The 13,447-nt window shown below is 49.7% G+C and overlaps 1 protein-coding gene across 2 annotated transcripts in view; it reads left to right on the plus strand.

Moving 5' to 3' along the window:
* FAM193A (family with sequence similarity 193 member A) overlaps window positions 1–13,447 on the plus strand; it is a 113,727-nt gene that overhangs the window by 72,511 nt on the left and 27,769 nt on the right. For both annotated transcript variants that reach the window (XM_077280169.1, XM_077280170.1), the window contains 7 exons: window positions 399–647; window positions 777–975; window positions 1,989–2,261; window positions 8,805–9,090; window positions 9,361–9,547; window positions 10,516–10,749; window positions 12,262–12,411. In XM_077280169.1, the coding sequence (XP_077136284.1) occupies window positions 399–647; window positions 777–975; window positions 1,989–2,261; window positions 8,805–9,090; window positions 9,361–9,547; window positions 10,516–10,749; window positions 12,262–12,411 (1,578 nt within the window). The remainder of the gene's footprint in view (window positions 1–398; window positions 648–776; window positions 976–1,988; window positions 2,262–8,804; window positions 9,091–9,360; window positions 9,548–10,515; window positions 10,750–12,261; window positions 12,412–13,447) is intronic.

Here is a 13,447-nt window from a genome sequence, read left to right on the forward strand (position 1 = left end):
GGGCATTGATTTAGAGACTTGGGGTTTTTCTCTATTTGCACATGTTGCCCTGTAAATGTATAGAAAAAAAACGATTCCATTCACTGACAGCAAACAAATTTTATTAACATTAAGCAGTTAAAGTACAAATATATTAAAGCGTTCAGATCAAAATAATACATTAATTCAGAAGAGAACCAATAGTCTGGATACATACATTGGAGTGATCCTGATCAAGCCTGGTCCTGGGACTGGCATCCCTCGGAGCGGCGTTTGCCAGGGGATTAGCAGGCAGCCATTACTTTAGGCCGACGTTCAGTCGAGTAGCCATTCAGGTAGTACAATGAAGGCTCTCCTAGCTCAGTTTGATTTTTGGATGGCTGTACATAGTGGTGTAATTGCATTGTTTTACATTGTAGGTGGATACTATACCAAATACTTGTGAGTGTCATGTATGTAAGCAGGAAGCTTCTGCCCTCTCTCCGTCTGCACTGGTGGCTGGACGTCTCCCGAGTGGACATCAGTTTGTTAATCCTGACAAGTCATCGCACCCAGCACTTCACCTCTACCCCCATATACACGGACATTTACCCTTACACACAATCCCCCACCTGCCCAGACCTCTCATCCATCCCACACTCTACGCTTCCCCGTTTGCACACAGTAAGGTAAGTTTTGAGACGTTGAACTTTGCACACTTCCGTCCCTCTAAGCCTATATATCGTCCTTTGCTTTTACTTTTGTGCTCTGGTACGTGGCTCCTGTTAACACTCGCATTTATTTTCTGTTTTGTTTAGGCCTTGTCACCCACAACCGCACAGAATCACACCAACAAGCATCAAGTGTACAATGCCTCCCTACAGGATCACATATACCCAACGTGTTTTGGCAATTCTCCCGAGTGGAACAGGTCAAAATTTATAAGTTTATGGAATTCAGAAATGATGAACGAGAAAAACTGGAGTCAAACGTCTTTTTTACCCGACCCCTTGGCAGGTAAATATGGCAGTATTCTGCGTAGAGAGCAGTCGAGAGCATCGCCCTGTAAGAGAGGAGCCAAAGTGACGCTGGTTTCTTCCTTTGCTTGGGCTTTAGCGATGAGCAAGGTCCTATCCGAGCATGATCGGGTGCTAACTGAGTGTCTTCGGCGTGCTCGAATAATATGTTCGAATCCCCACAGCTGCATGTCTCGCCACCATTCAAAGGATATAAGTAGGCAGGAGTACTGGGGGCGCTCGGCCAAGCATTCCTGTGTGTGGGGTGGACGAGAGAGAGACGTGTCAGCTGAAAGATTGGACAATAGTTATTGGTGTGTTGCCAGTTTAAAGGAAATGTGTCATCAGAAAGTGAACCTTCATTTTAACCAGCTAGCTTTTATGTTTAGATTTTTTTATTTTCTTTGCACTGATGCTGGGCAAACTCCCCGAAACAAGTGTCCACAAATAGAGTAGGTCGATATTGACTTTAAGTATTGCTAGTCTTCCAGTAGGTGGCACTAGAGTTCTCGTCTTCTCCTTGCCTGCCGCCTCTTCCCGTCTCCTTGCCTGCCGCCTCTTCCAATCTCCTTGCCTGCCGCCTCTTCCCGTCTCCTTGCCTGCCGCCTCTTCCCATCTCCTTGCCTGCCGCCTCTTCCCATCTCCTTGCCTGCCGCCTCTTCCCATCTCCTTGCCTGCCGCCTCTTCCCATCTCCTTGCCTGCCGCCGCCTCTACTCTTCTCCTTGCCCGCCGCCTCTTCCCTTCTCCTTGCCCGCTCCCATTAGATGATTAAATACAAAAAAAAATAGGGTTGTAGTCTGCACTTTCCTGCTAATGTTCATGTGAATTTCTTGAAAGAGGAAGTTGGAGGATAAAAAAGCCCTACTGGCTTATGTGAAAATTGCAAAATTTCTAATTTTTATCTTTAATGCAGATTGTGATATGGGGGCGAGACATTGCCAAAAATGGGGAAAAAAAGTGCATTTAACAAAAATAAACCATGGCTTATATTTCCCCCATTTTTTGCTTTCCAGGAGGGGATATATTAGGCCCAGCCCTCCCAGAAATTAGACCAGAAACACTTCCCACCACATCCAGCAATGAGACAATAACGGCACCGGACGTAAAAGAGAAGAAAAACACTGCCAAAAAGAAATGTCTATATAATTTCCAGGATGCCTTTATAGAAGCAAATAAGGTTGTAATGGCAACCTCGTCCGCCACGTCGTCCGTTTCCTGCACAGCCACAACGGTACAGTCTAGCACCAACCAGTTCAAAGTGTCATCCAAGAGGCCTTCTTCTATAGGTGAGCGAGGGAGCGTATGCTTGTCTTTAGCTTTTTTTTTATTATTTTTCTCCCCTTCATTTATCAATTACTTATATTTGCCTTGCACTGATGAGGGGCAAAAACCCAGAAACACGTGTGCAAATATCTATCTATCTATTATAGAGTGGGCTCAGGAGCTGAGACTAAACCAATTCAGCTCAGATGCCGACTGTTATACAGCCGGCACCCGAGATTACCTCCAATTGCACAAGTTTAACCTTTTGAATGCCACTATTGACAGTAGAATCTAGCAATTTTGGAAAGAGGTCACCTCTGACAGCCATCGGCCACCCTTATTCATTCTCATTCCCAGCCAATTTGGAATTTTTCTTTCTATTTTTCAGTACATTTTATGGTAAAATGAATAGTGTCATTCAAACCTACAACTCATCCTGCAAAAGAAACAAACTTTCTCTATCGCCTCTCATTGGGGGACACAGGAACCATGGGTGTATGCTGCTGCCACTAGGAGGCTGACACTATGCAAATAAAAAAGTTAGCTCCTCCTCTGCAGTGTACACCCTACCGACAGGAAGTAGGATATTCAGTTTAGCTTAGTGTCAGTAGGAGGTGGACACGGGTCTTTCATTAGACCCTTATCTACCTCAATGTGCGTCCTTTCTTTTCAGGTTTTTCCGAAGGGATACAGGGTGAACAGTCACACCTGTAGTCCCACATAGCGGACTATGAGTACGGCGTGTACTGCCACCCCGTATCCTCATAGATCCCTGTCCAGGACCAAGATCCTAGCACACAAGCGTGCTCAGAAGTCCGGTCCTGGCTCCGTCCCCCACCCACTCGCCCACCAGAGCCTGTCGGTCGGAGGAGACGAGGACGTCCATCAGCAGCTCACATGGACGTCTGATACCTTCACAAGGTTTGAGGTTAGTAATGGACGACGTGGGATGTTTTAGGTGAGTATCCCCTTTAGGAGTGGGCAGCAAGGACATTGTCCGAAGCGGCTGATTTTCTGACAGCCGTGCTCTTTTAACCGCCGCGGCCCCTTCTGGCGGTCGCCGTTTTTGGCCTAATTTAGGACCCGGCTCCTTCCGGGGCCCATTCCTGGCGATGTGCTAGCCTGCGGCCGCGCTCCCTTGCAGGCTGCCGCGCCGGCGCCGCGGCACTCTCCGGCGGTCGCCGGTTCCTAATTTAGGCCCCGGCTTCCCCGGGGCCTACTTCCGGCAACTAACCTTAGGCCGCGCTCTTGCGACGGTCTGGCAGCTGCCGCGCCGATCTTCCGCTATCCGGTGCCGGTGCCGCGGCACTTCCCTGCACTCTCCGGCGGTCGGCGGTTCCTAATTTAGCCCCCGGCTTCTACTCAGGCCTACTCTTCCGGGGCTGACTCCGCCCACTTCCTCCTCTGTCGGGCGGGCTTTTCTCCCGCCCGACTGTCAGAGCCGCCCACCGGCGCCATCTTGGTGCTCCCCTGGTACAGAGCGGCTAGCTCCGCCCACTTCTAGCCGCCCCATTCGGCCTGGGATCGCCGCTGTCTTGCTGAGGAGCGTTCTCTTCCGGACCCGGTGACTGGGTCCCCTGCATCCTCCGTCTCCCTGCTGGTGCCCTGGACCTGTGCCGTGATCTGGCCGCAGCTACAGCCGGGAGCAGTCTACAGGACCCTACTATTGCTGTGAGTAGCTCTGCCATGCAGTCCATTACTCCCCTCTCCTGTTTCCCCTAATCATTTAGTGGGTCTGCTCCCAGGCCTAATCCTAAAAAGACAGCGTTCCGTTCTCCTGCTGCAGCAACTCCACTGTCCGTCCAGGAGTCCCCTCGCTGGGCGAGACCGAGACACCAGGATGTCACGACCCTGGGGTCTGTGCTTGACCGCAGTTGCCAGTGGGTCACAGGATTCTCCGTCTGGCCTTTTCAACTCTGGCACAAGAGATCCAGACAGGAGCGAAATCCTAGGTTCCTTTTTCGGAGGGATACAGGGTGAATATTCACACCTGTATTCCCACATTAGGGACTATGAGTACGGCATGTACTGCCACCCCGTATCCTCACAGATCCGACAGCAGGACCATGATCCTAGCGCACAAGCGTGCTTAGAAGTTCGGTCCCAGTTCCGTCACCCACCCACTCGCCCACCAGAGCCTGTCGGTTGGAGGAGACGAGGACGTCCACCATCAGCTCCATGGACGTCTGACACCTTCCTTCTCGCCCTCCGGTCTGGAACGGTGAGATCCCTCTTCCTGATCCTCCTCTCTCTCTCTCAAGAGAGAGAGAGAGACGGGCGTCCTCTGTCATGTTTGCAAAGGATGTTTCAGACTTGGTTCTCAACAGGTATAACCTTATTGTTGCAATAAACCAGACCTTAAGCATCATGGATACCTCAACGGAACCCGCAGGATAGGCGGTTTCGTTTAGACGGTCAAAACCACCTTCCAAGGTCTTTGCCCCACTCACTGAATTTGTGGTGGTACTTGTCAGGGGAAAGGCGAACCATACCAGATGCTTCAGACAGGGAAGCATCTCTGCATCATATATTCATTCTCGTCTGAGCTCATCGCTAACAGACGGCAGGATGCGGTCAATTGTGGACTTGTCAGTCCCCAGACTGGCTACCAACTTGGCCCCTCCACTTCCCTCATGGGTTCCAAGGATACAATTCTAGAATCGCTGGATAAATCAGCCTTTGAAACGGCTGCTTCTACTTTGTCGGCCATCACCTCTACCTTGGTCTCAAGGACTATAGCTAGATGGATCAATCAGCCTTGTAAGAGCACCCCGGCTGGAGCTCCTCGGGGAGAGCTAGCCGACCTGACGGACCAGATTTCCTGTGCAGGGAAATATTTGGTATCTGTCTCCCCAGATGTGCGGCTTGTGCAACTCACGCGTCCAGCAATATGGGGGCCATCCGATGGAATATTCGGCTCTACTCCCGGCAGGCGGACTTGTCTTCAAGAAGTCCCTTACCAGACTCCCCTTCCAGGGGGCCCATCTCTTTGGCTACATGCTGGAACAAATTATTAAGGACGCCACGGGAGGCACGAGCTCCCTTGTCCTTTCGCTGTTTTGCAGTGTCGGAAGATTCCTCTAGCTAACACAGACCGCGATCTCGTCTGGCTAGACAAAAGGCTTCCTTTAAGCCTACCCCTTCCTGGCGTCCCCGCAACTCCCATAGTTTGTCCACCAGGCCTAGATCTGGCAGATCTTCCTCGGCAGAACTCTGGCTAGGGGCCCAGCGTTCCCTTCAGTTTGGGCGGGCGTCTCCTGTTTTGTTCAGAAATGTTTGGCTGGCCTCGGTGGAGGACGCTTAGATCAGGGAGGTGGTGTCCTCTGGATACAAGGTAGGGTTCGCTTCGCGGCCCGGAATCGCTTCTTCGAATCTCGCCCTCTAAAAATCCTCCTTTGATCCCAGGTTTTCTTTGCATCCATTACCTTCCTTCTTTGTTCGGAGGTTATCGTTTCCATCCCACAGCAGGAACGCTTCACAGGTTTCTATTCAATCCTGCTTGTAGTGCCGAAGAAGAGCGGCGCAGCTCGACCCACCCTGGCTCTGAAGTTAGTGAACAGAAGGTTCCGCATGCGGCATTTCTGGATGGAGTTCCTCTGTAAGGTTCTGGCTCCCATGGATCCACAGGAATTCCTGTGCTCCATGGATATCCAAGATGCCTTGCTCCATGCCCTGATTTTCCCAGCACACCTGAGTTTTCCTGCGTTTCGCGACGCAGAAGGGTCATTTCCGGTTTGTCGTCCTGCCGCTCGGTCTTGCGACCGCTCCTGGTGTCTTCATAGAGATCATGGCCACATTTATGGCCATATTGAGGATCAGGGGCCTAGTGCTTCCTCATCATGCCTCTGCCTCTCTCTCAGGCCCAGGTGAGTCTGACCATTGTCCTCGACTCCCTGTCCCGTTTCTGGTGGCTGGCCATCAGAACAAAGTCTTTTCTTATTCCGAGTCAGCGTTTTGTCCTCTTAGGCATGTTGTTCGACACCGTCAGTCGGGGGTTTTTCTTCTCGAGGAGAAGCGGGCAATTCTACATACGCCCTCTGCAAGGCCTTCAGCTGCCTTCCTTCCGTTCAGCAATGACGGTACTGTGACGCATGGTGACAGCATCGGGAGCGTTCTCTTTTACGCTGTTCCACTTGAGACCACTTCAGCAGGCCATCCTTTTTCAGTGGGACACGTCTGTACGGTCTCTGGATCCCTGATCCGGGTTTCCATTTGATTCCAATAGCCTCTCAACTGGTGGCTGTCACAGTGATGGGGACATTGGTCGGAACATTCCCTCTCATTCCCCAGGTCCGGTCCTTCCAAGGCAGGTGGTGACGACGGTCACCCGCCTTCCTGGCTGAGATGTGGTTTCTCGCCATCTGTCAGTGATGGGGGCATTGGTTGGAGCAAGAGTTCTCTTTGCCGATCGACACCCTTGAGATAGGGGCCATTCCTCTATCTCTGAGTCACTGTGAAAGGCTTCTCAGAGGTCTGCCAGTCAGAATCCAGACGTCCAATGCCTTGATTGTGGCATATGTCTATTACCAGGAAGGGAATCAGAGTCTCTTGGCAATGGCGGAGGTATCCAAGATCATCCTCCTGGGCAGAGGCGACCTTTTCGGCACTATCCGCAGTGCATATCCCCGTCGTGGTCAACTAGGTGTTTTCTCTGCCACGAGGGCCTTACGGCAGGAGAATGGTCCCTTCTTCAGGGGGCCTTCCTTCAATTTTGCCTTGATGGAAAACTCCGGACGCGGATCTCCTGGCGTCCCGACTGCTTAGCAAGGTTCCACTTTTTGTCTCCAGGTCGGTGATCCTCTTGTTGCGGATACCGATACTTTGACCATTCCTGGGTCGCATTTTGTACTTCCCTATTTGTTCCTCCCTTCCCTTCCTTCCCAGGCTGTTGAAGCTCAATGCGGAGGGGGTTCCGATCATTCTGACCGCACCAGATTGGCCCAGAAGGTTCTGGTTGCTGAGATCGTTCATATCCTCGTGGACTCCCACTGCAGGCCCCAGACAGGCCAGATCGTCTGTACTAAGGACCGATCTGCCACAGAGTTCTTGGTGGCTCGATTTAACAGCTTTGCCCCTGAAACCTTCCATTTTGGCCGTTTTCTCTAGGCGGGACTTGATGCTGGCCTTGCCCTTAGTTCTCTAAAGGGTCAGATAGCATCCCTTGCCATTCCTTTTCTGAAGTCCCTTTCAGTAGTCCTTAGCTACTGGCTACCACGGTACAGAGATTTATATCCGTTCAGTTCTCAGATCAGATCTTTTCTTCAAGAAGTGGCACATGCGGCTCCCCCGTACCAGACTCTCGTGGATCCCTGGGACCTCAATCTTGTTCTGGAGGCTCAGTGGGGTTCCCCCCTTGAGCCCCCCCCATGAGGTCTCACTGTCTGTTTTCTGTCCTGAAGGGTAGCGTTTTCTGGTGGCCTTTTCCTCCATTATCCTCGGAGTTGGTGGCTCTCTCCTGTCGCCCCACTTCTTGGATTCTTCACCAGGATAGGGTAGTTTTACGGCCTTCATCGCTCCTTCTACTTTAGTAAGATCGTCCGTCCCACCTTTGTCCTGCTCCGACCGATTCTCTGGGGTCGTTCGCTGAGCAGGCTATGCCTGGTCAGGGCGGTGAGGATCTATTTATCTAGGATCGCCTTCTTTAGGAAGACGGACCGTCTATTTGTCATTCCAGACGGCACGCCAAGAGGCCGGTCGGCCTCCAAGGTTTGCCAAATGTTATATACCTGCGCTTCGGCAGTTGCCAGCCTAGGCGGGAGGATCCTGCAGGCGGCAGTGATGTGTCCTCTGACCTGAATGGAGTTTTCTGCTGTTCCCACCCCAGGGACTGCTTTGGGACGTCCCATGGTTCCTGTGTCCCCCAATGAGAGGCGATAGAGAAAACAGGATTTTTGGTTGCTTACCGTAAAATCTGTTTCTCGGAGCCTTCATTGGGGGACACAGCACCCTCCCATGTTGAACAGCTCTGTTTATTGTGTTATACTGTTAAAGTTTGTGTTCTTTGAACGCTCTTTGAGGGTTTGAAACTGTTCAAACTTAAGCAGCGCTTTACAGTCTTTGGCGCTGTATAATTGAAGATTATTATTATTCTTTCTCATTTACACGTTGTTTCTCCTACTGCTTTCTCACTAACTGAATATCCTACTTCCTGTCGGTAGGGTGTACACTGCAGAGGAGGAGCTAACTTTTTTATTTGCATAGTGTCAGCCTCCTAGTGGCAGCAGCATACACCCATGGTTCCTGTGTCCCCCAATGAAGGCTCCGAGAAACAGATTTTACGGTAAGCAACCAAAAATCCTGTTTTAGTATGAAAAAATAGTTATGGGTCTTAGAAGAAGCGGAGGAAAAATTAAAAGCTCAAAAACTGGACACAGCAGTTTATTTAGATGACTCAATTCTTGCTGCCACTAGATGGCGCTGACAACATTTATGCATTGAACACAGGCCTGTATGCCGTAAGCACCTTAGCTCCCTCTAGTGGTGGCTGCTGATAGCCGTCTTTACTGATGGATGCTACGTTTGCAGGAATTCCATTGCTTTACTGCTCTTTTACTCTGTTATTTCAGGTGATGTATTTCATAACATCAAAGAAGAGCACAGACATCCGTCTACGCCGGTTGCACCAAGAAACAGTCCGACAAGCTTAGCAGCTCTTCCCTCCCTGTCTCCTGCCACACATTCATCTGCCTCCACTCCACACCATCCAAATATTAATCCTCAGCCCTTTCCCAAAACAGCTGCCACCGCTCCTGGTTTTGTGGATTCTCATTTAGGGTTCTGTCCTTCCACTGCTGCTGCTCCTCCAACGTCGGCTGCAGACGGCCCGCTCAGCGCACCGCCTAGTGTCTGCAGGTAAGGGGACGCATGTTAGAGGCGCTGATGCTCACTCTTGGCTCCATTCATTGTCTATTGGACTGTTGGATAGAGCAGAGTCCAGCGCTCTGTGTTCTCCAGAGAGTGCATACATGATGAATGGCACAGAGGTGCAGAGGCTCCACTTCTGCCGGCCGCGGCCTCTTGGTCAGAGAAGAGCAGAGGCACATTGTTCACAAGTTTTACATTGATAACATTTACTTGATTGAACGGTTTTCAGATTTTAACCCAGAGTGACTTGTGTTCCAGCGATCCGGACTGCGAGGGTCATCGGTGTGAAAACAACGCTGCGTACGATCACCAGCAGTACGACGGGGAGGAGAGTCAGGACGATGACAGCTGCTCCGAACACAGCTCCAGCACTTCCACCTCCACGAACCAGAAAGAGGGCAAATACTGTGACTGCTGCTACTGCGAGTTCTTCGGACACGGAGGGGTGAGGGTCTTTTGATGTGTAGAAGTAGTAATTGAGTTTTAACTAGTGATCAGCGAACGTGCTGGGATAAGGTGTTATCTGAGCATGCTCGTGTGCTAAGTCTGTCTTCAGCGTGCTCGAAAAATGTTGGAGTCCCCGCTGCTGTTCGACAGCCACAACGCATGCAGGGATTCCCAAGCAAACAGCTTTTTTTCGAGCTCGTCGACGGCACTGTTGGCACCCGAGTGTGCTCGGATAATGCCTTATAAGACCACATTCGCTCATCACTAGTTCTCACATATATTCTAACTACTTCCTTACCTGACTGCAGTTGTGGCTAGCATGCAACTTTCTATTATTCACCCTGATCTCAATCTGCTTCTCTGCATTTTTTTTTTTTTTTAAGGCTTGGGGCCAAATTTCTGATCACTATACTTTAAGTTTGGCATTTCTCACCGAAGATGCCACATGCGGCCAAAACAGTGTAATGATTTAGTGGGTAAAAGGTGAGAAAACGTCACTTTGTGCAAGAAATTACAAGCAGTTGATTTCCTGCAGATATTACTTACAAATTAGTGCAGGTAAAATCCACAGAGGATAACAGTATTAGATCCGCTTGTAGCAATCTCATCCCTGTGCTGCCGACATTTTTCACATAAAATTGTCACATATGAGTTTCATTCCAATGGGGTGAAATCTGCGAGTAATGTAACTCTCCTCGCAGCGGAGCGATCAGCACGTGACCGGAACAGATGGAAGTATATAATAAGTCGTGATTGACAGCAATCAGAGGTGTCTAAACTTAGAGCAATGAATATAAAAATTAAAAGTATTGCAACGTTTTATTTTACCAAATCAGTAATAAACACGTTGCAGAAAGTGCCGCCAGATCTTGGTCTTTGAGTATGTTCGTACACTAGCATTTTGCCCGTGTGACGTGGTCATGATACTGCGCTCGGTGGTCTGACATGATCTGATTCCTACTTAAGCCCCCGTCAGCACCGACCAGTCGGAATTACACAGAAATGAGGGAGAAACTCCGTTTACGGCTAACCAAGAGGAAAGAAGAGCAGCCCAAAAAGCCAGAGCAGATCTCAGAAAGGGATACCGGTGTGGTCGACCATCGAAAGGTAGAAGACCTAGTACAGTTCATCAACAGCTCGGAGCCCAAACCGGTCAGCAGCTCGCGGGCAGCCAAGCGGGCGAGACACAAGCAAAGAAAGGTAAGCTCCTGTCCGTTACCTGGTCTCGGCGCTACTGTGTAGACACACGTGTACGCTGCCTTGCCTCGTGTATATAGGGTCCAGCTTTGTGCGCCAACACCTGTAGACCCATTGTCCGTGCTGATGGAGCCTGACCTCCATGATGAAAACTGGCCTCTGTGCAAGCAGTGGCCAATCTCATCCATGTGGAGGTCAGCTTCTTCTACAGTCATATATAGTCATTAAATCCGCAACTGATACAGTGGCATGTAAAAGTTTGGGCACCCCTGGTCAAAATTACGGTTATTGTAAATGAAAAATTAAAAATTACAAAAAGGAAAATGGGCCAGTGCAAAAAGTTTTGGCACCCTGCATGGTTAGTACCTAATTTTTGCAAGTATCACAGCTTGTGAACACTTTCTGTAGTCAGCCAAGAGTCTTTGAATTCTTGTTTGAGGGATTTTCATCCATTCTTCCTTGAAAATTCTTCCAGTTCAGTGAGATTCCTGGGTCGTCTTCCATACTTTGCTATTTTGAGGTCTAGCCACAGATTTTCAATGATGATCACATCATGGGACTGTTAGGGCCATTGTAAAATCTAAAGCTTGCGCCTTTTGAGGTCGTCTTTTGTGGATTTTGCCGTGTGTTTAGGGTCTTTATCCATTTGTAAAAGCCATCCTCTTTTCAACTTCAGCCTTTTTGCAGATGGTGTTATGTTTGCATCAAGAATTTGTTGAAATTTCATTGAATCCATTCTTCCCTCTACCTATGAAATGTTCCCCGTGCCATTCGCTGCAACACAACCCCAAAGCATGATTGATCCACCACCATGCTTAATGGTTGGCGAGATGTTCTTTTCCAGAAATTCTGTGCTCTTTTTCTCCACACATACCTTTGATCATTGTGGCCAAAGAGTTATATTTTACTCTCTTCTGTCCACAGGACTTGTCTCTCTGAAGGTCTTTTTCAGTTAAGCGGGGGTTCTGATTTGCCCCTTTAGCAATATTACGCGCATCCCTCATTGAAATTTTGTTTGGTCTTCCAGACCTTATCTTGACCTCCACTGTTCCTGTTACCTGCCATTTCTTAATTACATTTTGAACTGAGGAAAGGGCAACTTGAAAACGCTTTGCTATCTTCTTATAGTCTTCTCCTGCTTTGTAGACCTCCACCATTTTCAGAGTGTTAGGCAGCTGGTTAGAAGAACCCCTGGCTGCTGTGTTTTGGCACAAGGCAAGAGGAGGCTGGGTTTGTATAAAGCTGGAAATTTGCATTACCCGGCCTTTCCTAACGATGATAGGGAACAAGCCATAACCCTAACAGGCTAATTAAGGTCTGAAACCTTGGTCAAAGGTATCTGAGTACACAAATCTCCAAGGGTGCACAAACTTGTTTAACTGTTCATAATAACAGTAATTTTGACCAGGGGTGCCCAAACGTTTACATGCCACTTTATAATTAATTTTGTGTTTACATTTTTAATAGCCAATTGAAATTTTCTTATTCTGATTCCCCATGTGCTACCCTCCATAGGAGTATGTGGCTAGTCCAGCAATGAATATTATCGTAAGCCACGTGCTCGGCTCGGATGGGAGCATGCAGAGATCCTGCAGCAGCATGGCCGATGAACGGACTGAGAGGGTAGACGCCGAACCAGAGCGAGAACGGCTGGAAAAGCAGCAGGTTAGCAACGTGGCCAGCGGCGTCTGGGAGCATCTTGTGGGTGCAAGGTGCCAAATAGTAACCGAAGGGACAGTATCAATCCCTGCTGTGCTTCCAGGGCTGATGTTCACACTAAATCTTGGGGTATACGTGGCGTAAAACACTGACTTATGTTTGCGCAATGCTCAGTTGTGCACTAATTATGCGCGTTTTGGCGGTCTCACGCCGGTTTAAGGCAGCTTCACCATAATAAAAGGAGCTGGGGAGGAGACTGGACGGGGCATCGCTGCCCCTGTCAGATTCATATGGTTGCCTATTCTCGCCTACTACTTCTAAAGGGGTCTTATCACAGTACAGCTCAGGGGATAATCCAGTCTGTAACCGAGGACCCGAGATATGTTTCTATATACAAGCTGTAAAATGGTTTTCATACTACTTTTTTATTTTTTGCCGTCATCACATTTTTTTTTAATAACTTTATAGATTTGTGGGTTTTTTAACCCCTTAATCCCATCTGACGTACTATCCCGTCGAGGTGGGGTGGGCCTTAATTCCCACCGACGGGATAGTACGTCATAGCGATCGGCCGCGCTCACGGGGGGGGGGGGGAGCGCAGCCGATCGCGGCCGGGTGTCAGCTGCCTATCGCAGCTGACATCCGGCACTATGTGCCAGGAGCGGTCACGGACCGCCCCCGGCACATTAACCCCCGGCACACCGCGATCAAACATGATCGCGGTGTGCCGGCGGTACAGGGAAGCGTCGCGCAGGGAGGGGGCTCCCTGCGGGCTTCCCTGAGACGATCGGTACAAGGTGATGTACTCACCTTGTACCGAGCGTCTTCTCCCTGCAGGGCCCGGATCCAAAATGGCCGCGGGGCTGCATCCGGGTCCTGCAGGGAGGACTTCCGGGTCAGGAGCAGGCTGCAGATGAAAGCTGCAGCCGGCTCCGATGAAAGTATGATCGCCGATTTGACAGAGTGCTGTGCACACTGTCAAATCGGCGATCTGTGATGTCCCCCCCTGGGACAAAGTAAAAAAGTTAAAAAAAAAAATTTC

Source organism: Ranitomeya variabilis, chromosome 1 (assembly GCF_051348905.1).
Source record: "Ranitomeya variabilis isolate aRanVar5 chromosome 1, aRanVar5.hap1, whole genome shotgun sequence".
Lineage (NCBI taxonomy): Eukaryota > Metazoa > Chordata > Amphibia > Anura > Dendrobatidae > Ranitomeya > Ranitomeya variabilis.